This window comes from Phascolarctos cinereus, unplaced genomic scaffold (assembly GCF_003287225.1).
Source record: "Phascolarctos cinereus isolate Bilbo 61053 unplaced genomic scaffold, phaCin_HiC Scaffold_726;HRSCAF=1367, whole genome shotgun sequence".
Lineage (NCBI taxonomy): Eukaryota > Metazoa > Chordata > Mammalia > Diprotodontia > Phascolarctidae > Phascolarctos > Phascolarctos cinereus.
In genome coordinates this window covers 181096179-181109788 of record NW_027556098.1, presented here as the reverse complement: position 1 = coordinate 181109788, position 13610 = coordinate 181096179, and the positions used below count along the sequence as shown (strand labels likewise).

Below are 13610 nucleotides of genomic sequence, written 5' to 3'. Positions count from 1 at the left end.
TGCAACACAAGAAAAGATTTAATCTCTATGGGGATTTTTGTCATTTTAAAAAGGAGATGAGTCAGAAGACCACTGCTCAATGAATTTCCCCTTCAAAGCCCTTGCCCCCACCACCCTCCTTACTTTCCAAAATTACAAAGTAGAGTGGATAGAGAGTAAAGACAATAAGGAAGAAAACAAGCATTCTTACTATTCACTAGGCACTGTACAAGTGCTTTAAAATATTATCTCATTTGGTTCTTAAAACAAATCTTGGAGGTTGATGCTGTTATTATCCCCATTGTACAGATGAGGAAACTCATGCAGACAGAGATTAAGTGACTTTCCCAGGGTCTCATATCTAGTAAATGTCTAAGCCTAGATTCATACTTAGATCTTCTTGATTTTAAGATGAGTACTCTACAAAGTCCTCCTACTAGTTACCTCTAAAAAGCAGCAAGAGGGGGTTAAGGTCTTTAAACAAGTACAGTGCAGGATCTATTCTTTTTTTCCCCACTTATGAAGTATAAAGTTCTTTAGTTCAGTTGGAATTTGTGGGCAGCTAGCTATTGGCCATACCCTTCATGACCCTTTAAAAGGTAAGACACTCTCTAGGAAAATAATCAAAACTAGAGCCAAAGCTGAATGATGTGAGCACTGGACGTTGAGAACAGTGTGCTCTTGAGAAGAATATGATCTTCATCTCTTGGTGAGGAATGGGATTTCTCTTTCCTTACCATACATTGGTCATGACACCATAAAGAATGACTCACTTAGGAATGGAATAATGTTCAATAAAGAATAAGCCCTGCAGAATGTATTGTCCAGTAGAGATGCAAGGTCTAGGAAAGAGCAGTGAGGATAATTGGAGAAGAGAAAGGACATCATGACTATGAAGCATCAGAAACAAAAGTTGACTTGGCTACATTTTCCCTAAGTAAGTACCACTGTCATAGTATCTACATGTGTTTTCACTCTCTCCATTGATGGGCTGTGGATTTTTGCAAGAGTATGTGCTGCGTTATAGAAGGAATGCATGTTGTTTTTGTTCAAACTAGACAATTTCAGGTAAGGTATTTGCTTATGGCTTGTGCCCACTGGCTTATAATTAAAGGAAATTGAGCCAATGAGAAATCACGAACAACAGCTTTAGGAGTGACAACCAAAAGGGTGCCTTGAATCTGGGCTAGTCATCCTGCTGATGAAACCAACATATGAGAACAAGTTGGGTGGGTGGGTGGGGGTGGTAATCTCCTTAACATCAGATAAGGGAATGATATGGATATAGTGAGTTCCAAAAGAGAACAGAGATCAGAAACTGATATTGTTGCCATTTTTTGGACAGGGATTTAGGAGGAAGGTGCAAAAGAAATTACAGTATAGATGGAAAGACCTGGCATCATAGGTTGATCTCTGGAAGGCTGCTTCCAGGGAGGGGGAGAAAATAAGAAAGGGGAAAATAAAAATGTGTTTGACAGAAAAAAATGTATAGGAAAGGTATAGGAAAAAAGATATAGAAGAATGAAAGGCAAGCAAATATGTGACCTGGTAGATGAAGAAAAAAAATAGAACTTTATTTTGGAAACAAACATAGAGGAGGGTATAATGGATCAATTTTTGAAGAGTATGGGCAAATGTAGAAAACTTACTTGAGGACAGATAGAACACTTCTGAAAAAGCTGTGATTGTCCAAAGAAAAATCTGGAGGTTGTCTCCTTTGTTAAGAAACAAAAAAAGAAAGTGTCTCTTCCCTCTTTGGTTGGCTCCAAGATATTGAAAATAAGTTTTTGTTTCTTATATTTCAGAATTTTAGATACTTTTTTTTCCTACTGGTTGTTTCTGGAATTACTATCATTCTTAAAAAAGTGTTCTGTTAAGACTTCTTGTCAAATCAACTACAAAATACCTTTTTTTAATACCCAGAAATTCATTTGGACTTTGTTCTAGTTTTTTTTTTTTAAATCATGGTTGTTCCTTTGTAATTCTTAACAGTGGCTCTTCATCAAAAATATTTCATTTTGAACTTTAACTTTGCCAGATTCTGATTGAAAAGAATTAAGTTAATTGGATCAAATGACAATTTTCCCAACTACTGTGCTCTTAAATTAATAGGTAATCATTAAAATTTCCTTAAGGGAAAAATGATGAATCAATATAAATTGCCAGACTGACCCATATGTTCCACTTTTCAGTAATTTGTTACAAATAAGCTTCATGAAACCTAACACATCTACTCATCCATAAATTAATCTTTATTTTCTATCCATTATTAGTTACCACAAGTTCATCAGAACAGAAGATAAGACCAGGTCCTGTTGATGTAATGGCATCATTACAAGTAAAAGACTTTCTGTGTTTTATTAGTTTCTCTTCTTTGTGCTCTGGAAGGCCTTTCAGACACAAACTCCCTTTTACGTTTTGTCTGGCCTTAAGTTATAAAGACCTGGATGCCTTTGTCCTGAACAAATATTATCATGTGCTGAGGTATAGTCTTCACCCACTTTAATTTGTAAAATAGTCATTTCCTTAGGAAACTTTCATATAGAATGATACATCAATTCAAATGAACAGAGATTTGTTAAGGACATAATATTTTGCAAAATGACAGAATTATAAATCTGAAAATAATTTTAGTGATCTACCAATTTTATCAAAAAAAGAATCTTTCTATATTATTGTACATGGTCAACTGATTAGTTCACTTCCACTTGAAGATTCCCATTAAGGAGTATCCAAAATATTTCTATGACAATGCATTTCAAATGAGAGGTCTCTCCTTGTCAGGAGGAAGTATGCTAAAAAAAAGTCTATATTTGTAATCAGTGGATATGAGTTCAAATGCTGACTGCCACTTACTAGCTGTGTGATTTTTGAGGTCTTTTACAAAGCCTCTCTTGGTGTTAGTTTCCTCATTTCTAAAATGAGGGCCATAAACATAATAACCTCTAAGGAAGGTCTTTTCCAATTCTTTATTAAAAGCCTTAAAATGTTGAAGACTCTTCAATGTTGGTAGTCCACCAAAGTTTTCTTCTCTATGTTAAATATTCCCTTGGTCTTCAATGTATCCCCATATTGCATATTATCCAGCATCTCTAACTTTGCTGAACACCCTCATTTTACTTCCTGATTTTGACATTATCTGGGTGATTTTGAAAAAAAAAATCACTTATGAAACTTCTCGAGACTTTTGTTTACTCATCAACAAAATGAAAAGATTAAACAAGATGACCTCTGTGATTCCTTCCAATGCTAATTCTATGATACAATGTTCCTATGAAATTGGGCTTTATACTGAGTTGAACCTTTCTTCTCTGCAACTTCTGCACATTAATGCTATTTCTTCCCTCTGGGGCAAATGAAAACAAATCTTCTAAGTATATATGCAAGAATCGGCACAAAAATATTTTTCTAGAAAGTTTATGGTTAGAAAAAAGAGGTGGGGCAGGTCAAACAATAAGGTTAAGGGATTCAATTCAGTTCAATCAATCAATATTTATTAAGTGCCTCTTATGAGCTAGCATCTTGCTAGCATTGAAAAATCAAAAATTTAAAAATCCTTGCCCCCGAGGTACACACATTTTGTGGAAAGGAGAAAAACAAATGCATACAGACAACTGAATAAAATATATCCCTGTAGGGGCAATTAGGTGGCAGTGAATAGAGCACCAGCCCTGAAGTCAGGAGGACCTGAGTTCAAATCCAGCCTCAGATCAAAAGACTTGACACTTACTAGCTGTGTGACCCTGGGCAAGTCACTTAACCCCAATTGCCTAAAAGCAAAAAAAAAAAGACGTGTGTTTTATGATATGACATGATATGATATTTATGTTAAATAGTCACTGTGGAAGGGAACATTAACCACTAAGGGAGATCAGGAAAATCTTTTTTATTAGAAGTAACACTTGAGTTAAGTCTTAAAGGCAACTAGAGAACCCAAGAATCAGGGTTGAGGAGTTAGAGTATTTTTAGAATGGAGGAGTGCCCTGTAGAAATGTATGGTCCTAGAAGATGGAATGTTATGCATGAAGAACAGCTAATAGGCTAGTTTGTAAAGCATGTGATAGGGAGATATGTTAAATAGTAAAATCAACTGGATCAAGATTATGACAATTTTAAGTGGAGAGAGAGAGACAGAGAGACAGAGAGAGAGAGAGACAGAGATTGTATTCTGTACTAGAAATAGTAAAGTGTCACTTAAGATTCTTGATCTGAGAGTAGTGATATAGTTAAACCTATGCTTTAGAAATACTACTTTAAAGTCACACTGGTGAAAGATTGGATGAGTATGAGATGTGAATTAAATAGGTGTCTATAAGCAATGCAACAGGTGAAAGGTGGAGGTGATGGTGGCCTGGACTGAGGTGGTGGGCATGTGAGTGAAGAGAAGGGGATTATTGCAAGAGATATTGTGGAGAATCAACAAGACTACTGATCTAAAATACAACATCACCAACTTCCTTCGGGACATCTTGAACTGAATGTGTAGGCATCTTAATCTCAACAAATCCAAAACAGATCTCAATGTATTTCCCCCACAAACCTTTCCTTCTCACATTTTCCTTCTCCTTCAGAACTCCCCTATTGTTTTCAAAGGTATAATGCAACCCTGACCTTAAGTTTAATTCACTCACCCCACATAGTGGATCCGTTGCAAAATTTTGGTAATATCTCTCATATACATTCCTTTCTCCCCACTCATATAGCCACCCCACTAGTTCAGGCCTTCATTACCTTCACCCTTATGATTAAAATAGCCATCTAATTAGTTTTCCTGCCTCAAGTCTCTCTGTTCTCCAATCCATTCCCCTCTCAGCTGCCAAACAGAGCTTTCTTTTTCCCTATAGTATAGGTGCACCCACGTCACTACCTATTCCACAAATACCGTGGCTTACTTATTCCCTCTGAAGTCCTCTATCTGACATTTAAGGCCCTTCACCACCTGGCTCCTTTCTACCATTTGTGTCCTTCCACACACTCTGTGATCCAGCTACACTACTCTCCATGTTATTACTCACACAAGATGTTACATCTCCCATTCCCATTCCTCTGAAAGATTAGATTGTTCCCCATGTCTGTAACAGTCTTCCTCTTCATTTAGCTCTTTTAGTTTTCTTGGTTTCCATCAAGGCAGCTGAACTAATCCTTTGCATGAGGTGCAAGGCCTTACCTGCCCCACCCCCCAGCTTCTAGTGTCTTCCCCACAGAGATTACCTTCAATGTGTTTTTATATACCTACTCACTTAATTGTTTTTCCTCCATGTGAGCTCCTTGAAGGCAAGGATTACTTTTGCCTTTTTTTTTTAATCATCAGTACTTAGTGCAGTGCCTGACACATGGCAAATAATAAGCACTTTAAAAATGCTTAATGATTGATTGTTGACTGTAATAGCTGAAGATGTTTTATGACTTTCTTTTAACAATTGTTATCATAGACTTCACAAGAAAACTGAACTTGATTTCCCATTCAATAATGCTTTTTTGCCTATTAATGAATGATAAAAACCAATTCTACCACCTCTCTTAATTGTCTCTTCAAAGAGAGCCTCTGATCCATTTCTTTCATCTAACCTTGCTGCTTTTTAATTTTTTCCATCAGATTTCACTTAAAGTAAATATGGGGTATGTTATCCCTCTAAGACCCTTTTCATATGGACCAGTTTAGTGATGAAAATGATAGGAAAAAGTATTTTTGTGCAAAAGGAAAATATTTATATTAATTATCAAAGGATGAGTGGTTTTGCCACAGTTGTATAGAAACATTCTGACACATATGAGGCATAGGGAAAGAAATTTGTTTTAATTTCAATTGCCAATAGATTTATGAAGAAAAACATATTTAAAGTAGAATTTCATAAGTCTTAGAAAGAAAATAAATTCTGATGTAAGCATTATACATGTTTGATGTTATAAAGAAACAGAGAATTTTTAATTTATTAAAATTTGGAGAATATAAATATAAAGTAACACTTTCAAGGACACCAAAAGAATTGTTAGACCAAAGTTCTGGGCACTATATTCTTTCAGTCATTTGCATATGCGTAGTTTATGACTTAAGAGGATAAAGCTAAAAAAAGAGTCATCTTATAAATGTTTACAGACAAAAGTATAAATTTTTGAAGGACTCTTACTTTGAGAGGTGAAAATTGTGGAGTTGTGAAATTTTAAATGTGAAAGATGAATTGTTGAGAGTCAGGAATCTGCCATTTTAACCACTAAAGTATGTAGGAACTTGGTATAGAAACATGAAAGAGCATCTGATATAAAGAACTGATGACGATGGAACAGGGCAACGGAACTCAGTGCAGCAGCTTTGTTGCAGCTACAGCTTTTAAAAGCAATCATCTGGCTGAAGGGTTGAGCTAAGTGATTCCTGCTTGGTCACAGATAATTGACTTCATTGGTCGAGAGCTTACTGATAAATATTTGGTTTCCCCACCACCTAGAAATAGATGAAAATGAAGGGCCTTTTTCATTCTGCCCTTACTCCATGCTTGGTGGAGAAAGCAGAGGGACCTTTATAGCTGTTTTGGTATTCTATTGATCTGGTTAGGTTTGGTTTTGGGGGTTGTTTGCCTGTTATAGACTGAACTGGAACTATGTTGTTGTGACATTCATGATGATTGTGTAATCCAGCATCCAAATGAGACTAGGGCTGGTTACTATAGCTTTGAGAGAGTCATATTGCTAAACTTTTCCAATTTTCTACTTTCAAAAATTTATATTCACATTAAGAGATAACTTTTTTTAAATTTTCTTTTAAAGGTTATGGTAAACTGAATGAGCTTGTAAAGCTATATTTGTGTAGAGAAGAGAAGAGGATTTGCCCAGCAGTAGATTAGGGAGGCCAACAGTAAAGCAGTAATCAGAGATTTGTGTAATGTAGACATTCTTGAGTGAACTAATAATACTGAATCCTGTAGACTAAAGTTAGCCCTCTGAGCACAAGAATTTTCCTTCTTTATTTGCTTCTGTGCCAAGATGTGTGGCCATTCTTCAACAGAGATATTAAGTGCATTGATAGAGAGAATGACCCACTAAAATGTATTGTATTTTATTATTTATGCATTGACTTTAATGTAGGACCTATGATATTATTTCTATGTCTTTTTATTAAATAAATGGCTATTTTAAGATCTAAATGCATCATTATTGAGAGTGGCTATTGTATAAATATGGGGGCAGGAAAGAGAAAAAGCATTTAAAGGAATGTACCACTTACTATGTGCCTGACACTGTGTTAAGAACTTTTTAAAATATTGTCTTTTTTGATCCTCACAGCAACACTGAAGTAGACACTATGGATTTCCTCATTCAATAGTTAAGGAAGCTGAGGCAAAGAGAGGGATAGGAACTTGCCCAGCTAGCAGTATCTGAAGACAGATATGTACCCAGGTTTTCCTGACTTCAGGTTCAAGGCTCTCTCCATAGCACCAATAGCTGCTTCAAATTTTACTCTGTATTGGCATTTTACAATAAAAATGGGAGATAGTGAATATAGGGAATGCATTGGATTTGGGCTTAAAAGCTAGAATGGTGAATAGGGGAAGCATATTCCTCCTCAATAGGATAAACCTTAAGACATTGAGAGAAATTTAGTGTAACCATGCAGTGGTGGTCTATCTCTGGGAATCTGGACTTTCTAGGGTAAAAGCAGGATGTAGTGGGGAAAATAACTCAGAATGTTTGTGGGTTTTGTCACAGCACATTCAAGACAGAAATATATTGTGTGACATTGGTGGATGATTAATTTACACGTGACTTTTTCTGTTACCCACTGTTTGTCCAATAGCATCAAGATTAATATGATTCACTTTCTCCATCATTATGCCTATTTGCTAATCACTGGACAAGAATCTCACTTTTCTAATAGCAACAGAAAAGTTAATGTTTATAGAGTCTGCAAATTGTTATTAAAATCATTTGCCTGATTTTTAGTAAGTTTTAGTGTCACTGCAAATTTGAAGGAGCCATATAAGATTGATGAGCATTTTAAGTTTTTGTTTCATAGTTTGTTGTGACTAAAGAGTGTATCACAAGCTGCCCAACTTTCTGTACTTTGGAAGATTGATCCTAAGAAATAATAGATAGCCTGTTTCTATTACCGTGCTTGAACCTTTTCCAGCTTGGCAGAGCCTGTCAATGTTTGTTTTTTGCTGTACTAGCCTTTGGGAACTCAGGGTCACCTAACACAACAATGGAGTGTCCAGGGAGGGCTTTCTCCAGTATAAGAGACTAGAATCATCATTAGTGATACATCAGTAACTGCACAACAGTGATGCCAAACAAATCAATAAATTTCAAAACATTTGCGTATAACTGTGCTTGCCTATCTTTTCCCTGATGCCTCAATTCTCCCCCACCCCAATTTTTCCTACTCCATTATTTTTTGCATGAATTGGCAATAGGAATTAATTCCACACTGAATTTATGTTAGAAAGATCCACAAATTAGAAATACCACTGGTAATTCCTCTTATTTTCAGGGAACTGTCTGTTCATCAAAATGAGGAAACTGTGTGTGAACTTAATATCTGGTTCCTAAAAGCTCTATCCGTATAGTATTTGAAACTCTACTACTACTTTGTCAGATCTTGATATATTTCACAGGAAATCAAGAGATCATCATCAAGTCCATTTATATGGCTCACCTGATTTTCTTTCATGTTTTGTATATGTCCAGGGCTATATGTTGAAAGCAATGGTATTCAGCATTTGATTGTTATCTGTCACTCACTGTTCTCTGTCATGTCTGAATGGATTTGGTTTCTGACATAGTGTAGATGAATTCCTTGTGCATTGAATTGCTGTATGGGATTGTTGTCTATGGAGTATTAATATCTACTTGTTTTTCTAGCACCTTCTCAAAGGAATCTTACTCCAGTACCTATATCAATGTGTTTTGGTGGTGTTAATGGGATATTCATTGTGCATGGGTGGGGGATGAGCAAATTAATCAATTACCTTCCCTCCCATCAAGATGATCTAGCCTAGATATCTTTATCTGGTAAGAACACCTCTATTAAATTAATAAGTCAATCAAAGGCATTAAACTAGATTGTGAAAATTCCTGAGTTATCAATTTTGTAGGAGTTGGATGAAATGAAATGATGCTACATGGGAAATGCATTGGGATTGGCTTAAGAGACTCCATCATGCCCTGTGGGTCTTGGATAAGATAGCAAACTTTTTCAGACACTTGCATTCCAGTAGCAGTGAGGGGAATTACACCCTGAGAGCCATTGCTGGACCAAGGGTTGAGGGTGGGAGGAGTATCTAGGAGCAAATCTCTGTCTCTTTGCCATTTCTCCTCAAACCAGAAGATTACTTTGTGAACTGGGAGAAAGTTTGGAAGATTTTGGACCTCCATGGGTACTCTAATAGTGACCCTAGAAGAACCGTAGTCGATGACAGTATCTGCACTGGGAGACAAGAACATGCTAGACACTAAAAAAAAGTCAGACTTGGGACCCAAGGAGTCCAAAATAAAGCTACAATAAACCTAAGGAGAACTTGATAAGAATCTCATTAATAGAAAATATACAAGGACTTCTACCAACCAGAGCAATGAGTTATTCCTTTGCCACATGTGCTTTCTAAACTTGAACTTATTTTCTTCTCAACTTTTGAAGTACATGTGAGAGAGGTGACCAGTGGTTTGGAGGGATGACATATTAATTGTTGTTACTAAACCAGATTAGGGGCAGCTAGGTTGCATGGTGATAGAGCTCCGGGCCTAGAATCAGGAAGACTTTAGTTCAAATCTGGCTTCAGACACTTACTAGTTGTATGACCCTGGTCAAGTCATTTAAGTCTATTTGCCTCAGTTTCCTCATATGTAAAATGAGCTGGAGAAGAAAATGGCAAACCACTCTAGTACCTTTGCCAAGAAAATTCCAAATGGGGTCATGAAAAGTCAGACATGCCTGAAGAGCAGCAAGAACAACATACCAATTGGTAACTACCACTTTCTGAAATCTGAATTAATCTGGCTATTTATTGTTTTCAACTGATAATTAATGGTGGAAGAACACTGGTGTGAGATCATGACAAATAGCATTAAAAAAATAATTCCTTAGGCTGACCCCTAGAAAACTAAGGGGAGAAGTAGTCAACTAAGGTCTAATGGCTGGCAACTTCCTTTGGGAATGAGGAAGTAGCTCTAGAGGCTGTGCTACAAATATATTGGATTTGTAAACTCCAATCCCATCCCTCTTAAAGCAACTAGCAGGATGATCAGTGCAGATAATCCAACTAAAATACAATATCTTAAATTTTTAAACCTTATTCCTCTGGGATATCTTTCTTTATATCTGTTTTGCAGGATTAATGGTCTAACAAAAGTGAAGTTGGTGGATATGTTCAATACAAAAGAAGATTTTTTTTTTCTCATGTTCCTCTAGATCAAGTGTTGTTAACTTGGTTTTGTAGATGCCTTGGGGGTCTATGGAGAGATTTCAGAGAGTATGAACTTGGATGCACTTAGAATCATTATTTTGAGAAGAGGTTCATAGGCTTTACCGTACCTCTGTAAGCTCAAACACTGACAAGGGAACCTGTGAGAGATGCTATTCCCATTTTAAAGGTGAAAAAGCTCAAGTCAAAAAGCTAGGTAATTTGGCCGTGATTGTCCAGTAAATAACAACATTGTGACTAGGACTTTTTTTTTGCTTAGTATAAGACTTAAATCAAATCCTGCTTTCTTTGGGATACCTTTCTTGGTCCCCACTCCTTACCTCCATCTTCTGATACCTTTAATTAAAAAATTATATGCAATATAGGTTATATTATATTTACCCAATTATTTAAGTGATTCTTCCTCCCTTAGATTGTGAGTTCCTTGAGAGCAGGGACTGATTTTTACTTTCTTTTTATCTCTAATCCTAAGTGTGTGGCACTTAGCAGATGCTTAAATAGTGATGACATGTTGACTGGCTAGGACAATACGTTTCCCCCTCGATTAGTCCTAGTGCCAGTTCCAGGTAAAATTTTAATAGACACAATTTGTCTTTGGCATTCTCCACTTTAACTTCTTGGTCTCAATTTCTTCATCTGTAAGATTCAGAGGTAGAAGAACTAGAAGATTTCTAAGGTAATTTCTAGCTTTTACATTTATGATAAAAGTATAGAATAAATCTTACAATTAGAAAGGATTTTGGAAGTCACGAAGGTAAACTGCTTACCTCATGCTTAAATATCCTCTAAATAGCACCATCAATTCCACTTGGTCATTCAACATCTGTCCAAACATCTTCATTGAGAAGAACTTACTACTTCACACGAAAGTTTATTCTGTGGCTGGACAGTTCCTAGGTCACATTAGCAAAGTCCTGTGCTTTTTGTTATCTGCTTGACTTTATTGGACCATAGCTGATATAGCTGCCTTCTTCACAGGTTTTGGCTTTTTTTGTAGTGTTTCTTTTTTTTTTTTTGCCCCATTTAACTTCCAAACTCCCTTGTCAGAGATGAAGTACAGAGGGTTCCACTTCACAGTTATTGAACTAGACATGACAAGATAAAGTGGTTTTCAATTCTCCAGTTCTATAATTGTATGAGTAGGTTCATCAGATGCAATACCTAGTCCAGGTTTTGATAAATTGGCACTAGTCATTTGTATGATAAACAAGTAAAAATAAAAGGGAAGGGTGTGTGTGCGCGAGAGAGAGAAAGGAGAAAGAGAAACGGACAGATAAAGTGATAGAAACAGAGAATATAGAAATCATTTTGGTTACTAAGACTTTTCTCTCACTCCTGTGCAGATTTCCAACCTAATTACTGGAGAAGAATGGCAATGGGAAATAACACCATTGTGACAGAATTTATCCTCTTGGGCTTAACAAACCAAACAGAACTCCAGATACCACTCCTCCTTTTGTTTCTAGGAATCTACTTAGTCTCCATGGTGGGGAACCTCAGCTTGATTTTATTAATCTGGGTCAGTTCTCAGCTTCATACTCCCATGTACTATTTCCTCAGTAATCTGTCATTCATAGATCTCTGCTACTCCTCTGTCATTACACCCAAAATGTTAGAGAACTTTGTATTAGAGAAAAACATCATCTCCTATCCAGGGTGTGTGGCTCAGTTCTTTTTCTTCCTCTTCTTTGTGATTGCGGAATTCTACATGCTGACAACTATGGCCTATGATCGTTATGTTGCCATCTGTAGACCCCTGCTATATGATGTCACCATGGTGCCATGGTTCCGTTCCCTGTTGGTGGCAGGTGTATACATAACGGGGGGCATTGGGGCCATTGTTCATACAAGCTGCCTAGCCAGACTTTCCTTCTGTGGGGACAATGTTATCCATCATTACTTCTGTGATGTTCTTCCCCTTCTGAAGCTGTCCTGTTCTAGCACCTACATCAATGAGCTTCTGGTGATGATTGTTGGTGGATTTAATTTGTTGGCCACAACTCTGCCCATTTTGATTTCTTATATTTTCATTCTTCTAAGCATCCTTCGCATACAATCCACAAAAGGCCGTTATAAAGCCTTTAGCACCTGTGGCTCCCATCTGGCAGCTGTTTCTGTGTTTTATGGCTCCATCATCATCATGTATTATATACCAGGTTCTAACAGTGTGGCCCAGGGGAAAGTAGGTTCAGTATTTTATACCACAGTGATCCCCATGCTGAACCCTTTGATCTACAGCCTGAGGAACAAGGATGTGAAGGATGCACTAAAGAAATTCATGAAGAGCAGAGTGTTTTCAAGGTCAACATAGCGAATACCAAATCTAAAACCCATTAGACTATTGACTTTTCTTTTTATTCTTCTTATACAATAGAAGTTACCCTTCAGACTAGGCCTCATCTTAGAGAAAATTATAACGAAGGCAAGTACAACTTCTTGTTTCTCTGTCACTGCTCTTGTCTGTGTCTGTTCTCCACAGGCTACCTCCAGATGCATATAGCCTTCTACTCCATAACTATGCCTTCATACCCTCTTGTCAGTTGCACTTGCATATTGTACTTCAAATTATTTCAAAACTCTTCTCTCACAGGAGGAACATGGTAATGACTTTGTTTAGGTTTCAAACTGGAAGCCTGAACAAGATAACCTTTTGGAATCCTTCCAAGTTCTGTGATTACAGTGCTATACAAATGCTTATTACCTTTTTCTTTATATCCTTAGTGCCTTAATACATGAGAGATGCTTAATAAATACTTGCTAAATTATATTTGAGGAGCAACTTTATCTAAAAGGAAATATTGGGCTCATTTGAAGGTTTTTATAGTAATAGTGGAAAAGAGAGAAAAACTCAAACAATCTGACTCAATTGTGAAGCAAAGAATGAAGAGGATTTAAGGAATAGAAGAAACTATATTCTATGAGAAGAAGTCTTCAATTCCTAAGGTCAAAGGATGCAGGAGAGCAGTGAGCTCAGGGAACAGGAAACCCCTCATAGAACTCTTCGGGGAGGTTGTTTTCACTGAGTCCAGCCCACAACTTCACCACCATACTTAAGTGTGACTCCTACTCCTCCTACCAGAAGAAGAACTCCATTCTCTAGTCACCAGAAATGCTCATGAGAATGTCATTATCTCGAGACAAATGCATTCAATGCAATTGCTTCTTTCCCAGGGACATCAATCTCTGGAGTGAAGAAATTTTGAACAAGTAACTATTCTC

At 36.8% G+C, this 13610-nt stretch overlaps 1 protein-coding gene across 1 annotated transcript; it reads left to right on the top strand.

The window, feature by feature from the left end:
• Positions 1-11760: 11760 nt before the first annotated feature.
• On the top strand, positions 11761-12702 carry LOC110207077 (olfactory receptor 8A1-like). Its single transcript, XM_020984693.1, has one exon. It carries the CDS (start codon positions 11761-11763, stop codon positions 12700-12702), a length of 942 nt encoding a protein of 313 aa, XP_020840352.1.
• Positions 12703-13610: the final 908 nt, after the last annotated feature.

Excerpts from the sequence above, each read along its gene's own strand:
- LOC110207077 (XM_020984693.1), top strand. The coding sequence starts at position 11,761 with ATGGCAATGGGAAATAACACCATTGTGACAGAATTTATCCTCTTGGGC.